The sequence below is a fragment of the Arachis hypogaea genome, chromosome 10, assembly GCF_003086295.3.
Source record: "Arachis hypogaea cultivar Tifrunner chromosome 10, arahy.Tifrunner.gnm2.J5K5, whole genome shotgun sequence".
NCBI classification, from domain to species: Eukaryota; Viridiplantae; Streptophyta; class Magnoliopsida; order Fabales; family Fabaceae; genus Arachis; species Arachis hypogaea.
In genome coordinates, this window is record NC_092045.1 from 16,187,743 (window position 1) to 16,206,402 (window position 18,660).

At 31.1% G+C, this 18,660-nt stretch overlaps 1 protein-coding gene and 1 pseudogene across 2 annotated transcripts; one reads left to right on the plus strand and one right to left on the minus strand.

Moving 5' to 3' along the window:
- The first annotated feature begins 3,812 nt into the window (after positions 1–3,812).
- LOC112715262 (transcription factor TGA4-like) lies at positions 3,813–9,100 on the plus strand (annotated as a pseudogene).
- Positions 9,101–9,624: 524 nt separating this feature from the next.
- Positions 9,625–17,273, minus strand: LOC112715263 (glutathione hydrolase 1). Of its 2 annotated transcripts, XM_025767014.2 has the most exons (7): positions 16,878–17,273; positions 16,419–16,741; positions 13,974–14,489; positions 13,198–13,433; positions 11,854–12,121; positions 11,050–11,187; positions 9,625–10,054 (listed from the first exon to the last, which is right to left on the minus strand). In XM_025767014.2, the coding sequence occupies exons 2-7, from the start codon at positions 16,734–16,736 to the stop codon at positions 9,812–9,814; spliced, it is 1,719 nt and encodes a 572-aa protein (XP_025622799.1). In that variant the 5' UTR covers positions 16,737–16,741; positions 16,878–17,273; the 3' UTR covers positions 9,625–9,811. The 2 variants fall into 2 exon arrangements, with proteins under 2 accessions (XP_025622799.1, XP_025622798.1); XM_025767013.3 differs by lacking the exon at positions 16,878–17,273 and having other exon boundaries at positions 16,419–16,868.
- Between the last annotated feature and the right edge of the window lie 1,387 nt (positions 17,274–18,660).

Genomic DNA, 18,660 nt, shown 5'->3' on the forward strand with positions numbered 1-18,660 from the left:
GTAGGTAGAAGAAACACATAGTGCTTTTGTGCAGGGTAGGAAGATACATGATAGGGCTTTGATTGCATGTGAAACTGTATAGTGGCTGAAGTTGAGCAAAAGAGCTCAGCAATTATTAAACTAGACTTCCAAAATACTTATGATCGAGTCAAGTGGTATTTTGTGGATATTATTTTGCAGAAGATGGGTTTGGCCGTAGATGGAGGGAGTGGATAAAGGAGTGTGTGTGATCTGCGTCTATGTCGGTCCTAATAAATGGCTCTCCCTCTAAGCCCTTTAAAATTGAAAGGGGTCTACGACAAGAGGATCCTTTTTCTCCCTTTCAATTTGTGCTTGTTGTGGATGTTCTACATAGGATGATTAGAGAGGCGCATAATGGACGCATTACTCCGTTGTTGGTTGGAAGGGATAACATTGAGTTGTCACATTTACAGTTTGCAGATGATACTATACTTTTTTGCCCTTCTAAAGAAGAGACGATCAGAAACTATAAGCGGTTGTTGCGCTGCTTTGAGATGATGTCAGGGTTGAGTATTAATTTCTACAAGCCCAGCTTGATCCCAGTTATTTGTGAGCATAGTTGGACACGATAAATGTATCGACTGTTGGAGTGTAAAGAGGCGTATTTACCTGTCAGATATCTTGGCATTTCTTTGGGGGCAAATCCGAAGCTGGTCAAGACATGGAAACCAATGATTGACAAGGTAGAGGAAAAGCTAAGTCTGTGGAAAGCGAAGTTTCTGAATAAAGTGGGTAAGCTAGTTCTCATTAAATCTGTTCTTAATAGCCTGCCTATTTACTATCTTAGCTTGTACAAAATGTCGAAGGCAGTAGCAGAAAAAATAATATCCTTACAGAGACACTTTTTGTGGTGTAAGGAGGACGGGAGGGACGGGATGCCTCTAGTGAAATGGGAAGTTGTACAGGCCCCCAAAAAGACAAGAGGTATGGGAGTTGGTGATGCGATAATTCGGAATACAGCACTCCTATTCAAGTGGTGGTGGAGATTTTCAAAAGAGGATTGTCCACTTAAAAGAAAATTATATGTTCTTGTAATAACATGAATCCTTCTGAGATGATTTGTGATCAGCCAGTACCTACAAGAGGGGATCCTTGGAAGGATATTTGTCAACTACAGATCAGGAAGCTACAAGTGAGAGAGAAGATGATCAGAAGCTTGGCTATGGAAATAGGGGATGGCAGGATAATCCGCTTCTGGGAGGATAGCTAGTTACCTTTGTGGTGCTCTGAAAGTTACTTTTTCAAGACTTTTCTCGAGCTCAAATCTTGAAGGATCTGCCATAGGAAATTGTGGGTTATGGGATGGGTTAGAGTGGATTTGGAATTTCCAATGGCGACGAGAGTTATTTCAATGGGAGCTGGAACTAGTAGACCAGCTTCATGCGGTTCTGCAATTAGTGAAATTGATAACTGAGAGAGAGGACAGAGTGGTCTAAAAATTTGATAAAAGTGGTGTTTATTTTACTAACTTATTTGTGCAGATATTGCAGGCAGAAGTACTTTCGACGAATATCACAAGCTATAGCTTCACTAGTACTATTTAGAGAGGATTCGTTCCACTAGTACTATTTACCATAATTTAATTTATAAACTAAAAATCTATAATATATCCGTTATAAAAAAAAATACCAATTCAAAAGAAAATAATATAAAAATAATTTTTAATATAATAGTAACATAATATAATTTTTAGTGATCGAAGAAAAATTTTGAATTGAAGACTAGAATTAGGGTTATGTGAACAAATTTGTGTATACATAAATTGGAATAATTTAAGAATTTTACATATATATTGAATAAAAAAACCAGAGTTTATTCACCGATAATACATTAACAAGGCAGTTTCACTGTTTCAGTTTTCGCTATTTATATGAAAAGTAATAATATAAAATTTTAAAACTTCTTTCTAATTATTTTGTATCATAAATATTTTATAAATAAAAATTTTAAAACAAAATTAATATTATTTTATATAGTGATTAAGATGATTTATTAGAAATATAATTTTTTTAAAAAAATTAACATAAAAAATCAGCAATTAAATCAAGTATTCTCGTATAGAATATATATTAAAATATAAAATATATATTAAAAATATTTAAATAATATATATTTATATAAAAAATAAAATAACTATTTTAATAATTGATTTGTATTTTGCGGATAGAATTTTTTATTTTTTATATATATAAATACGTACTAGATTATTGATAGACCAATGTCATAATTCTATATAAATTCTCCCCAACTTCGAGAGACATGCATTTGACCAAAAGGAAGCAATTTTTTTATCAAAAAAAGTTTATAGATAGGTTTTAAAGTAGCTAGTGATCTTATATTATATTATATATATAGTTAAGATATATTCTAAATCTTTTTTTAAAACATACTATTTTGTACTTATCAGCTTCATACACACTGTTGCTCTAATTTGTATCTACATACTTGTCATACACTCACTAAAATGGCTGACAAATATGCAGTAAGAAAAAACTATTTTGTTAAATATGAAATGATTTCTTATCGATTATATGAGCTATATATAATGTTCAATTTATTTTAAGCAGGGTTACAATAACTTTTGTTCAAGTAATTTTTTTTAAAAATATGAGCTATAATTAATTGTAGACTTTATTTTATGAAATTTGGCTTCACAATATGAACTTACTTAATTGTAATTAAGTACAATAATTTTAATTGATTCATGTTTTGAGCCGTGCATATCTATTAGATCCATTAGCTTTCAACTCATAAAGATTTTCATTTAGCAGGTTTTCTTGAGTAAATAAAAAAAATACACATGAAAAAATTTTAGATTACAAAAATATACATGACAACATCAAAATTTTAATATATATTTTTATGATCTTAAAATTTGTTGTGTACTTTTATTCATTTATTCATTTTTTGTATAGATCCAATATCAACCTCGACTTAAAGCATTGTGAGCAAAATGAAAATATGAGAAAATAAAAGAAGACAGCCGCTAGTGGTGAGGATGTTGCGGTGGCCGGAAAATGTGGTGACGGCGGTGGTAGGGAAACTTAAAAGAGGGTGGTGATTGGTGAATTGTGATGGGGTGATCCACCTGGTGCGCACATTAGTGCGTGGTAGTGGAAACATGACCATGACTGCGATACCTTCTTCTCTCCCTCAAATTCTTTTTGACTCTCTGTTCCTCAACACTCCCATTCACTTACACCCACAGCACCCCCACAAAATTAATATTTGCAATTACATCCTACAACACAAACTCTACATTTTACTAATTTTATTTTATTAAAAAAATAAGGAGACTCGAATTTATAATATCTAAATAAATATGGAGAAATTATACTATTTACGCTATAAATTATTGGCTTAATTTACTTTTCTTTATTCAAGCCACCAAAATAAGAATATATTCTAAATTTAACAAACACTTATAGAAAAAAAATATTTATAAATTAGAGTTTAATTTTTATACACTAAATTATATAAATATATTATAATTATAACCATTCTTTTAAATGATAATGCAGTTAATATAAAAATTAATTATTTTTATTAATATAATATTATGTAATTAGATACATATATAAAATAATTTTATATTCAAAAGAGTATATTAAAATTAAGTTCTAATAAATTATACAGTAAAAGAAGTTACAATGGAACAATTATGTTAACTATTAGAATCATCAGCAAAATTAATTTTATTTTATATTAATTAAATAAATAATTTTTTAAAGAAATAAATATGATTGGCCAAATAATGTAAAATATTTTATACAAAATCATAAAAATAATAATGGTGGGCTTCATCTTCCATTTTGATGAATAAAAAATTGGGCATTGTGAAAGGCGTCGTCTTCTCAACGCAATGATGGAAGGTTTATGGTTATGAATGACTCATGAGTACTTTCTTTCTGCTGCTTCTTCATTTCAACAAAGCTACCTTTCTATAACTCTTAGGTTCGGCTTTTATTATTATTAGCCCCTTTTTGTTAATTTTAATTCTAAGTTTCCTTTTTTTTAATATAGTACTCAATAAATAATTATCCTAATCCATATAAGTGCTGTGGAAAACGAGGAAGCCACTGAAGTAAGTACGGATCACACACTGTTTTGTAGTTTATGACATAAGAAGCATAGAGAGAGAGAGATGCTTTTGTCTTTTGTTTTTGAACTAAGCTTGCTTTTGTTTCTTGTCTTTGCTACAATTTCGAGTTCTTCTAGGATTACCGGTACTTTCTTTCTTCTCCCAGTTAGTTATTGCTACTTCTTTTGGTGTTGCCCTTTGGGAAAAGGAAAAGGGTATAGTTTAGGATTTGGTTTTTCATGTGTCCTTTATATGTAAGCCTTTAACATCTTTTTTGGTTTGTTTTGGAAAAGAAAAGATAGAAGTACTGTGGAATCTTTTGCATAGGGTGGTGTTGTTTTTGTGGCTATGATGAAGGAAGAAAAAAACTAAAAGCTTGGATTAATATAATTGGTTAAACAGAATTATGAATTATGCAGTGTTTGTGTTTGTGTTATTGTCTGGTTTTCCTATATTTTTCTTGAAATTGGATTGATAATTAAGTTATTTAAAGGGTTCCTATTAATCTTCTGCTACCCTTTTCTATGTTGGTTTTGGTCCCTTCACCCTCCTACTACTATTACTATGATATTGGAAGAGGCATGTGCATGTGTGAATCAAAGTTCTATTTTTATTTTTTAATTTTATTTCTTCTTAATCATAAATATCTTTCTTCTTCATCATGGTCAATAGTGGCTCTTTTAGTCTTTAAGCTAAATAGCTTATTCTTGTCAGCACCATCTTCTTCTGTTTCTTGTTAAAGTGTTTTGGTCTTTTCAGCTGATAGCTTTTTGCAGTCTTATTTTGAAAGACACATAATTGGTAACTTTTGAGCAACTTTTCAAGCAAACGTTTGAGTAGTATTTCAAAAGAGTTTGGTTTAATGTGTTTTAAATGATCACTATTTCTATAAAGGCATCTATCCTTTTGCATTCGCTTTTCTTATGTGTAACTTGTATAGTAATGAATTGGTTATATTATATAAATAGAAGATTATTTGATCTTAACAATCATATTGACTGATTTTCATTGAATGGTTACTTGATAATGTCATCTCTTGAAGGCATATGTATACATTATAACTTGTGCTTATTAGTGCAAGATTGATTGAGCATTAATGTTTTTCTTTTTCCTTGGCAGCAGTTTGATATACATGTATGTGTTGAATGCTGAACACTGACTGAATTTCTGTGCCGATTAGTCCATAGAGCATGAATTCACCATTGACGCAGTTCGTTTCTTCGAGAAGGATGGGCGTGTATGATCCTATCCAGCAGATCAATATGTGGGGAGATAGCCTCAAAAGTAATGTCAATTTAAGTGCATCCATTCCCTTAATTGATGAAGCCGACATTAAGTTTGATAGTCAGGTACCACGAGTTTACAGAATTTCTTGCTATGTTTTCTTGGGAAATGAGAATGCCTATTCTGCCTACTAATCAAATCTGTTTATGCCGTTTGTTGCCTAGTCAGAGGATGCTTCTCATGGTATCCTGGGGCAAATATCAAATATGACCAAGAAGCAAGTAAACCTATTGATAAGGTGAGAATAAGATGTTTTACAAATGCAGTAATTAAAATATATATAAGTATAAAAAAAGTAGGAATCTCACATGTTTAAACATGCAGATACAGAGACGACTTGCGCAAAATCGAGAGGCTGCTCGGAAGAGTCGTTTGCGGAAAAAGGTTTGAATGGTCGCTATACATCGATAGATATGTCGACATACATGTACTGTGTTTAGATATTGCTAATGTTGATGAGAATTCTGATATTTGCCTTACAGGCCTATGTGCAGCAATTAGAATCTAGTCGTTTGAAGTTGATGCAGCTAGAGCAAGAGCTTGAACGTGCGAGACAGCAGGTGCAGTATGGTTTCTTCTCAATAGATCGTTATTCGTTTATAAATATCATAACTTTTTTGCCGGTCAATTTAATATCCTGAGCCGACAAAATTGCAGGGAATGTATGTAGCCGGTGGATTGGATACTAATCATCTAGGTTTTGCTGGACCTATTAATTCAGGTTGGTTTGTTATCATGCTACTACTTCTAATTCCATGCCTTCAAAATTTGGTGTTTTTAGATTTTTAAGTTAATCATATTCTGTTTCTTTTAACTGTCCTAAATGGCAAATATATGCCTAAAGTCTTGTTTTAGCATCTTCCATGTCATAATATTAATATTTGTTGCCTCAGTCCCTTGGCAACCTTTGGTCTCAAATCAAAATCAATCTTGTAACCCCAATTGATGGTAGAAATTTTCATGGTTTCACATAAAGCTAATCTTAGTTCATTTTGGTTGATGTAATGTATTATAAATTATGTCTTCTTTAATGTGTTATAGTACTCTTTTTCTTTTATTTTATTTTCTTTTTCCAATTACTTCTAGCATTCTCAGAATACCCGATTTGCAGGAATCACAGCTTTCGAGATGGAGTATGGACACTGGGTTGAGAAGCAAAATAGTCAAATCTTAGAACTGAGAAACGCTTTAAATTCTCATATTGGTGACTTAGAGCTGAGGATACTTGTAGATGATATGATGAATCACTACACCGAAATCTTTCGTATGAAATCTGCTGCTGCAAAAGCAGACGTCTTCTATGTAATGTCCGGCATGTGGAAAACTACGGCCGAGAGATTTTTCTTATGGATTGGAGGCTTTCGCCCCTCTGAACTTCTAAAGGTGATGATTCATATCCTACAAAATATTTTTGATTGTCTAAAGATTTATTATCTTGGTCAGAACTCAAAATTGCATCTTTACACCTGCATTTCGAAATTTGCAAAGGACTTAATTGAGTTCCTTGATTAAATTAAGTTTATATCTGTGGATTTAATTGCGATGCACTATTAATGTGAAAATGTTTTACGCAAATATCCAATCATGTGGTGGCATACTCAATTGCAGGTTCTTCTTCCTTTGATTGAACCTTTGACGGAGCAACAACGATTGGATGTCTGCAACCTCGGACAATCATGTCAGCAAGCCGAAGACGCCCTTTCACAAGGTATGGAGAAACTACAGCAAACACTTGCTGATAGCATAGCTGCCGGACAACTGATGGAAGGAAGTTATATTCCGCAGATGGCTACTGCAATAGAGAAGTTGGAAGCTCTTGTGAGCTTTGTGAACCAGGTAATATACCCCCCCCCCCTCTTTTTTAATTAGCCATTACCTTCAATTTGATAAAAAAAATCCTTTTTTACTATGCTGTTAAAGCATTCCTTATGTGGATATTAATTTTTTGCACATGATTTATTTACATGGTTTTGTAAAAGTACTTTCTGAATCTACATGTTTTTTTCTCTTTCTACCCTCTTTTATTAAAAGGGAAATTTGATTAGTAGAGAACTCTGAAAGATTATGGAGTTCAGTAGTTGCCAAATTCTTATTTTTCTTATTTCTTTTTTGTGTATATACACTCTTGAAGGGCTGCTTAAACCCTTTTTCATTGAAGAAAAGCAGTCTCCTGGTTTCCTTCTTCAAGAATCCCGGAAATGAAGATTTCGGATTCTGACCATTTTTTTGTCCTGAAGCGATATCTCAAACTAGGAAAAGTATGTCCCTAATTTTTTTGTTTTAATAGTGATGTGTCAAAATCTGGAAAAGTGAATTATAGAATTTGAAATGGAAATTTGTTTTAAATTCTGTAACGCATTTTTCCATATTCATTGCAAAATTTTTGTTCCAAATTCCGGAAGAAAACTTGCCAGATTTCACCAATTTCCCAGCATCCCTGTGATTCTATTCTACAATCAACTACAATAGTATACAAGTCATTAACAGATCCAATATTAAAATTTGAAGCTTGTGTATATTTATGTATTTTCCGATTATGTTCAAGAAATTGTAAACATGGTACTGTGCTTTAAATCTATCATTTGGGTAATGTGAAGTAGGATCAGAAGTGATTAGTTTCTGTTTGATTTCAAGATAATTCTGTTCATTTAAAACTACCAATTGGTCACTATTGCAATGCTTGTTTCTTGTTTGGCAATTTCATCATTAAGCATTTATAGTAACCAACTTACCATTATACACTTCAGTAGATCCCCAAGGGAGGCCTAAGTAATAATGATTTTTCATCACATAATGGTATATTTATTATTATTTTATTTGTTCAAATCATAAAGTAGAATGATATCCTTATATTTCAAGCATAATCAATGAAATATTAAGCAAAACCATGCTTTACCAATATCAAGTTGGTCCAGCAGTGTAAGGTCTAGATCCTGTCCTTTTCCGTCTTGAGTTTGACTCTAAGAAAGGTCATAAACGAAATCGTGTTGGACGGGGAAGCAACAAACCCCGTTTCAGATTAATCTGTATCTAGTAATAGGATTCATATATCAATCAGTAAGTGAAAGAAGGAAATATAACCATGCTTTAGGATCATTAGCTAAACTTCTACATACATTGTCATGTGAATTCTGAGGTTTAGCTATGTCTTTTGTATTGGAAATTCAACCATGTGATTAGAGAAATTAACCATGCTTTTATGTACACCAGGCTGATCATCTTCGGAAGGAGACACTGCAGCAGATGTCTCGAATATTGACTATCCGTCAGGCAGCTCGATGCTTGCTTGCTTTGGGGGAATACTTCCAACGCCTGAGAGCTCTGAGCTCGCTTTGGTCGAATCGTCCTCGCGAACCAGCTTAGTCTTCAACAAGTGTAAGAATCCTAACTTGTAACGTGAACTGTGGTGTGATGAAATGCGGCCAAGTTTCTTTGGCTAGGAGCATGAGAAAACCGTGTACCACGCGGCTGACGGGGTGGTACATGGATGCTCATTTTTTTCAGCAGTCTTTTGAGTTATGGAGAAGTTGTAAATATGATTGCTCTCATAATTTTATGCATGAGTTTGTAAATGAATTAATTTTGGACGCATTGGTATAGGTTTGTTGCAAAAATCAAATATTTACAATAAGTCTGCTTGGAAGTTGGTCATGTAAAATGTGTATAATATTATGTTGTGTGTTTTTGAAGATCAATGGACTCTCTTTTGAAGAACATAGTTTTATTTTAGTTGATTCTGCAATTTCTGTTTATTCCCACTTAAATTCTTGTTCTCTCTACAGAACTTATATCTTTGTTTATTCTTCTCTCACTTATATTTTTGTATCTTAAAATACAAAGGTACCGACTGTATTATTACTTAAATCTCAATAAAGATTAACATATGCGTTTAGAAATACGAAATTTGGTTGAATTTTACTAAACTTTAGGATAAATTAATGTAGTTTGCCCTTAATACTATTCCCAGTAATAATATAATTATCACATAATCAAAGGGTCTCCCTTATTTTGCAACTAAGTGGGTAAAACTCCAAAGTAATCCTTTAGATTGGTTGTTTGCATTAAAATAATTCTCGAGATTTTAATTGCACTGGTTATATCTTTGAAATTGATAAAAATATACCATGTTAGTCTTTCGGTCTTTTTTCATCAAGTGATTTATGTCGCCAGTAAAAACTAAAGTTGTATATTTTTGCTAATTTTGGGTTATGAGGAATCACTTTGGGACTTAATTCTAATTATCTTGCAAACTTAATTCGAATTATCTTGCAAACTGATGCATGACTTGTCCAAATCAATGATTCACAAACTAGGTGTACCAATATTGTTTTTTTTTAATATCTCAAAAATGGTTATCCTAAGCATTATTATTGGTCTAATTAAAGTAAAACTGCAAAGATATGACGATGATGGAGGATTTGTATCTCAGAAGCCTGAAGGTAAACCACCCTTTCTTGGGTCACTCACAGCCACAAGCTTTCCACTTTCTTTATTATTCCCCATTGAAGGATCAATGTCTTGAACTACAAGTTGGCAAATTGTACCACCTGCAAGGCCCTTTAGGACATGACCCTTACTTATAAGGGCTGCCCTTATGTCAGAAGGAAGTTCAAAGTGGTCACCACTCACAGTTGTCCAATTCTCATAATTGACCACATTAGGTATAAGCTGCATAAATAAACCACATTGGCCAGTTACAGAGGTAATCTCAAAAAGTGGCAAAAACAAAAGACCATTCCAGTGTTATTTTTATTGTAATTTGAAACTGTTAGGAGTTGAGAAATTAGTTAAGTGCTGACTGTGATTAGTTAGTTTCTTACGTATACTAGTTTCTAATTTTTAATAGTTTTTTCTGGAGTAAATAAACAAAAATACACATAACAAAATTTGGGGTGGACAAAAGTACATACAAAAAATTTGTAAATATTACGGTATATCCAAAAGATTGTTTCGGATGAACAAAATGTGTCAGAGACCGAAAGATAAGATTGAGAGACGGAAAGATAAGATTGAGAGGCAGAGACTAAAAGATAAAAATTGAAAATTTGTACAAAAAGTAAAATTGAAATTAATTAATTGAAATGAGGGTATTTTAGATATAAAATGTTATTAAAATTTCAGTCTCCATTTCTAAAAATTTTAGTCTATGTGTCCCTAAGATAAGATTGAGAGGCAGAGACTAAAAGATAGAAATTGAAACAAGAATGAAACACTAATTTAATTTGTACAGTAAAATTGGAATTAATTAATTGAAATGAGGGTATTTTAGATATAAAATGTTATTAAAGTTTCAGTCTTCATCTCTAAAAATTTTAGTCTATGTGTCCCTACTTTTTGGAGGTATTGAAATACTGAAATTTTAGAGACAGAGACAGAATTTTAGTACCAATCTCTGAACCAATCAACATGATACTGAATCTCAGTATCTGTTTTAATATCTCAAAACAAACTCTACCTAAAGTTTGCTATTTACAAATATTTGATTGAACTTTTATTCATTGAAAACAATTTCTAAGATGCACTTTGATATTTACGAATCTTTATATGTATTTTGGTGTACTTAAAATTCTTTCATGTGTACTTTTGTCTATTTATTTATTATGTAATACTCTGCATTGCAAGGCGACCATATCGGTTAAACCATGAAGGCAAGGAAGAAGTACCTGATGATAGACCCTTGGAGACATTATAGAAGAAAGAGGATCCATTCCTTTCACAAAATGATTCAGAATAACCTCTGATGTTCCAGCTATGATCATGGCTCCTCCACTAGCACCTACTGCAGCTTGCAGTTTCCCATCCTATTCAGCCATTATCACAAGTTATTCCAAACTGGTTAGTGATACCGATAGCCGTTAGGCCAAAGCTCTCATACATTACATTCGGTTCAAAATAACTCTCCTTAAATAAAATGGTATGAAAACTTTCCAAGACCATTGATTTTTCAAGGTAACTAACAACCATCATAATCTGCATTTATAGGTGGAGCATTTAGATTTTAGAATTGGTCTACATCTTAATTTCGTCCTTAATATTTAAAACGTCATATTTTTATTCTAAATGTTTTATTTTATCTCATTTTAGTCCTTTGTCAAAATTAAAATTTTTCTTTCAAAAATATTCCTTTCACCATTATGATTTTCTTTTAGGTGGTCGCAAAGATTATAGTTGTAGTCATAATAGTAATCATAGTGATTTGAGAGTAAAAACGACAGAATAATAAAAAAAATGATGATAATAATAAAGAAAGAAACAATATTTTTGAAATAAAATTTAATACTTACTAGAGGAATAAAATAGGATGAAATAAAACATTTGTAATACAAATATAACATTTTAAACCTTAGAAAGAAAATTAAAACTTATCACAAAATTACAAACGTTAATATCTAAAACTCTAAATCAAAACTTTATCCCATTTAGATATCTAAATCAGTTAGGGTAGTTTGCTGGAAAAGGGTTTTTACCTTGAGGACAATAGTTGGACTCATGGACGATAACGGCCGCTTTCCGGGCGCGACGAAATTGGGCGGAGCAGGAGGTGGAACGTCGTTGGAGACATTTTTCATAGGCATGGAAAAATCATCCATCTCATTGTTTAGTACTATTCCTGTGCTTGGTGAAAGGATCTTTGAACCAAAATATGCATTCACAGTGGTAGTCATGGACACTGCATTGCGATCAAGATCAATGACGCTCAGATGACTAGTACCATGATCATGGATCTGATTCCATCTGTAAGGACAAGGCAAGTACATTCACCAAAGAATTTAACAGTTTTCGATACACGTGGAAATCATAATCACATGAGAAATGTTAGCGTGTCAACACATTTATTTTTATCATTGGATACGCTGAGGGACTCGCACAAATTTGATCGCATATTTCATGCAATCATAATAAAAAATCTGCACCAACTCCGCGTATTAGATAGTACAAATAACATAACTCAATTTTTATTTTCTCATCATAAAATTATTTTTTCAAGAAAAGACACATGAATAATTATATTTTTAATATGTTTTTTCACTCAAAAATTTCTTTTAATTTGTGTAAAATTTTTGCATAATTTTTTTTTCTCTTTCTTTTTGGATTTATCTTAAAATTCTTTTTTTAGAATAAAAAAGAATTGAATTTAGAAAGTCAGTGATTTCACCTGAAGTTGATAATTGAGATTCGTTAGATAAAAATTTAGTCAAAATTTCAGGTGAAATTGACTACACCTGAATTTTCACCTTAAATTATAGAGGTTCTAATATCATATCATGAAATCAATTTTTTCAAAAATTTAAATTAATAAAAAAATAAATAATTATATCTCTCATCTTTCTCGGCAAAACTGATTGCATCATGATACAAATTGATAACATAATTGATTTTACTGAATCATTCAGGAAAAAAAAAATTAGCAAACAAAGTCTAGTTTGCTAATATGACACGCAAGCTTTGATTGATTGTTTGTCAACGGATTGAATGCATTTTTCTTAACATTCGCTATAAATGCTTAAAATGTTGGATTGACATATGGAACAAGGAATTGACTACAAGTCAAATATGGCATCCAAAGACCATAATTAATTTGCTACGGACCAAAAAAATACAGTTGTAAAGTTGCATGAATTTAGAAATTAGAATGATGATATATATATACATCTAAACCATCATCCTAAAGATCTTCCTAATTCAGAAAATTTGTTTACTCTTTTATATTTTCAAGATAAAAATGTATTTTACTTTTAATTTAGAAAAAATAAAAATTGGTGGCAAATTGTAGCTTTGAATTAGTTTAATTCGTGAAATTAGAAGCCTACCTGCCACCATAATGATCGGGACCAAAAGTTCTATTATCATTGATGTCATTCTTTAGCACTTTAGCAAACTCAGGAGAAAGCATGTCAGAAAGAACAGCAGTTATGTTCACAAAATCAGGGTCTCCAAGATTCATTCTCACAGCAAAAACATGTTTCAAAGCTTCAATTTCTCTATGGTACCCAAGGGAGCCAGAAAGTCCTGAAGGGAGCTCATATTGTGCTAGAATGTTTAGCAGCTGTAATAGAACATGAGATTAAACTAAATCCTTAATGTAATGTTAGTAAAGTTATTGTCGGATATAAAACAATTTGTAATTTTGAAAAAAAAGTGTATGTTTGTATTAAGTGACTTTAAGTTTTTGAAAGAAAATGGTTCCATATGCAGATGGACTACTTATTTTTTACTAAAATTAAAAAAAAAAAGAAGAGAGAACTAAAAATAAGATAAAAGCATATTTTTTGTTTTTAACATTTGTAATTTTTTTGAAAATATTCCTAAAGTTTAATTTTGTTCAATTTTATCCTTCACGTTTTTTGTTTATTCAATTTTATCTCTAATATTTTAATTTGTTTCAAAACTATCATATTTTTTCTTTTGTTCCTAACGTTTTAGATGGAATTTATGTTCAGGAATAATTGTCACACAAATAAAAAATGTTAAAGACAAAATTGAATGAAATTAATCATTAAGAGTATTTAAAAAAAATAAAAAACGTTAGGAAAAATAATATTTTACACTATAAAAAATCACAATGTGTTGAATTACATATACTTACCAGCATCATTGGAGGCCCACCTGAAGGAGGAGGCATGGCAAGAATCTCAAGTCCAAGAACATCATTTGTTATTGGTTTGGTTTGTTTAACTTGATATCCTTTTAGGTCTTCCATGGTCAATATCCCTCCAACACTCTGAACATCCTTAACCAAATTATGGCCAACCAATCCACCATAGAAGGCTTGTGGACCAAACATGGCAATAGCACCAAGAGTGTCTGCCAGTTTCTTATTGTAACATACTTCACCAATCTTCAAGAGTTCTCCATTTGGTGCAAATATGCTATGAAGACCCTTATCTTGCAATATACCTGACTCTGTTTGTTCCATTTGCATCCTAAGGTATGGCGAAATCTTGAATCCTTGGCGAGCAAGAATCTCGGCCGGCCTTACGAGTCGTTTCCATGGAAGCCTCCCGTGTTGTTTCCATGCCTCGTGAAGGCCGGAGAGTTCTCCCGGAACAGCCACGGAGAGACCACCTTTTGCCTTCAAAGTAGTGTTGCCACCGTACATGTCCTGAAAATTTTGGATAATTCATGACACACAATAATGACATTGTTCACATTTCTTACCTATACTTTTCCATTTTTTATTATTTTTGTCGGAAGACATACGGTACGTGTGGTTGGAGAAATTATAAATAATTCCTAGAAATTTTAAGATGAAAATATCATATTTCCATGTTTGGTTCAAAGTTTGAAAAGCTATTCCTAAATAAGTTTGATTCTAGGAAATCACAATACCATTATTTCAATTTCCACCTTTCTCTAAGGTATCTTTAATTCTCATAAAAATAAAATTTTAATAACAAAGTAATACTTAGGGCTGGCAATGGGTAGGGTAGGGTAGGGTAGGGTCCAGACCCTACCCTAACCCTACACGCGGGTTGAAAATTTTATTAAAACCCTACCCTACCCTACTCGCGGGTTGAGAATTTCTCAACCCTAACTCTATCCGTACCCTAAAATTCTAAACCCTACCCTATCCGCAAAAATATCAAATTTTTTTAAAGTAAATATAAAATTCAATTATTTCGAATTTTATACGTATTAATAACATAAAAAATAAAAAACTAATGCTCTAAATTACTAAATTAACTAATTAGTTTAGTGATTGTTCATTTATTATAAGTCATTACATAAGAGATGTTGTGGGTTCAACTTTTACTTCCTTCACTATATAAAGAGATTTTTATAAATTATGTGTTATATATGAAGTGCGGGGAGGGTAGGGTAGAGTACACCCTAAACCCGTACCCTACCCTATCCACAACGAATAGGATATCTATCCTATTCGAACGGACTGGACCGAGTTGGATATCCGCGAGTAGGGTATGAATTGCCAACCCTAATAATACTTGAACCATATACACATCTGCTCTTGTCCATTGTCAGGGGAATTTAACCCATGACCTTACCATTATCCCAAAAGCTATTATTTTTAAGTACAATTCCTTTTCTTAAACATATCTATTCCAAAGGCCATCGTTTAATTTAACTGGGACCCATTCACTTTTGTGATGCAGTTTCCTCTCAAAATATGACGTCCGAATTTAAAGAAATATTAGTGTTAATATTTTTAAAAAAATTATTTAGACATATAAATTTAATATTTATCAATTTTTAATTAAATTTTTATAATTTAAAATTTATAACTAAATTCTTATTATAGATAAAAATTATGATTAAATTCTTACTAATTTTTATTTTTCAAAAGAAACATTTATTTTAAAATATTTATTTTTAGAATATCCATAATTCATTCAACATTAATTGCGAAAACAAAATTTTTAAAATTAAATTTTATTTATCAAAAAATTAGTTAAAAACATTTAATCAAAAGTTTTTATTTAATACAAAGTCTCAATTGCGAATTTGTATAGGTTCGTATACTTTATTTTTTAATTAAATTTTTATATTTTTTTATAATTTTGTAATAAATTATTTCTTATATAAAAAATATTAGAGTTAATTGAATATTTTTTTTATAAATTAAAAATATTTGTAATAAAAATCTAACTACATTTTTAACTGCATATATTTAAAAAAAATATTTTATCAATTTTAATATTTTTTATATAAAATAAATTTAATTATAAAATTAAAAATAATAAAGAACTCAATTAAAAAAGAAGAAAAAATATAAAAATATAATTACAAATTTAGTAAAATTATAAAAATTAATAAAATAATTAAATTATTTTTAAATTAAAAAAATCTATAAATAAATTTTTTTTATATATATTACTTTAATTATCTTAAATGTATATTAAAATAAAATATTTTAAAATATAAAATATACATTATAAATTAGATAAATTATATATGTATTTATATAAAAATACATTGATATTAGCAAGTGATTTTGGTTGGGAGACAGTATTTTTAAATTTAGCTCGAGACAAAATTGCAATCGCTTGTGAAGATGATAAAGAATGGTTGTTACCTGGGAAGCATGAAGAGGAGCAGTTTCTCTCATATCAAAGGCCTTTGCGACCCCATCCGCCAACCTCAGAAGCATAAATGCTCCACCCCCCAGTCCACTTGACGCCGGGCTCACAACCCCCAAACAAAGAGCCGCCGCGACCGCTGCATCCACCGCGTGCCCTCCTTCCCGCAGAACATCCTTTCCGATCCTCGAACACCGCCGATCGTCCGTCGCCACCGCTCCATGCTCCGCAAACACCACCTCGTTTCTCAGCTTCTGGTTTCCAGACACCGAATTCAAAGCAAGAATAATAGCAATGACTTGCCATAGAATCATCGTAACTGTAAAATACGAGAATTTGTGTATGAATCATATGATATGTTCATCCCATTGTTATTATTCCAGTTAATATTTGACATGATCGTTGAAATTTTGAAGAGAAAGTAAAGTGAGTATGAGTTTGTAGTGATTACTGACCTGTTGATGAATGAAAGGGTGTTTGCTGCCAGCTCAACTTACATAATCAATTTATATGCATAATATTGTCAAATTTTATATTATATTTATTTTATTTGAAATTTATTATGAGTTTAGTACTTTAGTTAGACAGGGATATTTTCATCTGAAAATAATAATTTAAATGTTATTATGTATTATATTAAATAATTTAGTGAAATATGTTAAATTGTTAACGATTTTTAATTAATTTTTACTATTATAAGATATATGCAGAATACGAATTTATACTTTGTGCAAAATATATATTCTATATATTTTATTGTGATGAAATGATGAGCATCCATTAAAAAATAAGTAGTTTTTATTAGTTTGGAATTTAAAAAGAAAAAGATAAAAAATAATAAAAAGATCATTTTTTTTGTCCTTTCCTTTCAAACCACCTTTTGAAGTTGTGCAGAAAAATTCACACGTTTTTACAAATTGTGATAACATCATGTATGGATGTATGGATGTGAGTGAGTCAATGAATGATAAGATCGGTATTAATATGAATGTACTAATGTACAGGGATATTAGGGGATTAGGTCCGGTTGGGTTCTATTTATATTTTTATAACAAAATTTTAAAAACGAATATACTGAAAAAAAAATAAAGAAATCAATCAGGATTTATAATCTTGGATGATGTTGCTCCTCATCAAATCATTGAAGCAATAATTTGCATTATCTGTGGCTTTTATTACGTGATAATGTGACATATGTTAGAAAGGCATCCGTTACCCTCTACCGGATAGTGGAATATTAAGATTCCTGCAGGCGGCCGAAACATTACTTTTGTGACTAATTACCATTAAAAAGTTTAATTGAATTGTTTTTATCTTATTACCTTCTTAAAATAACTAAACTATGATTAGTAAGAGTAAAATCATCAATAAAACAATAACTAATTTCTACCAAATCTGATAGAATTCTACTAGAGAATTAATATTAATCGCTTTTTAAAAGTTTATTTTTAATTCACAACAACATTTAAATGAATATATAAAATTACATACTAATAAAAAATCTAAAACTCCATGACAAAATTGTGACTTTAGATAGTAGAGAAAATAGAACAGATCTAACTTGTGAGGAGAGAAAAGAGAGTCGAGAAAAAAAAAGTATGGTGTTTTTACTAACTTTATCCCTTGAGATTTACAAGAACAAACCTTAAGTTTCTCATCGCATTTTACAAGTTTATATACTAACTGATTCAATTCATTTGCTAACTAGAAGTAAATATCTAATAAATGGTTCAATTATCATTAACTACCTCGTAACTAACTCTGAGGTTAGAACTTACTAAAAATATGACAATTAACAACTAATTGTCTACATTACTGATGTTGTGTGATTCATACTTCATGTATTACCTCCGTCATGCTGGAATGGGTTGCATCAATCATTCCAAGCTTGTTGTGACATTGTTGAAATGGGTTTGAAGCCAATGTCTTTATTAGAATTATAGTTCTAAAAATCGAATCAGATCAGCTAGTTCAACTGAGTTAATTGGAAATTGGTCATCTAATCAATTCGGTTGATTTCATAAACCTCTTGTCAAAAAATCAGTCAAAAGATCAGACAAATCAATGGTTAACCAGTAAACTATCGGAACTAGTTGGTTTATTTAAGGGTTTTCGATTCGATATCACCCCTCAAAATGATGTCGTTTAACCCTTTAAAAAAAAAGAAAGAGCCCTAATCTAGTAATCCCCTAAATGCAGTCTCAGTCCCACTCCTCTATTTCTCTCTGAAAATTGAAA

Coding starts and splice junctions, on each gene's coding strand:
- LOC112715263 (XM_025767014.2), bottom strand. CDS start 16,736: ATGATTCTATGGCAAGTCATTGCTATTATTCTTGCTTTGAATTCGGTG. Junction 14,490..16,418: donor CTCCTCTTCATGCTTCCCAG/GTAACAACCATT, acceptor CAAAATTTTCAG/GACATGTACGGTGGCAACAC. Junction 12,122..13,197: donor CCCGATCATTATGGTGGCAG/GTAGGCTTCTAA, acceptor TTGTCCTTACAG/ATGGAATCAGATCCATGATC.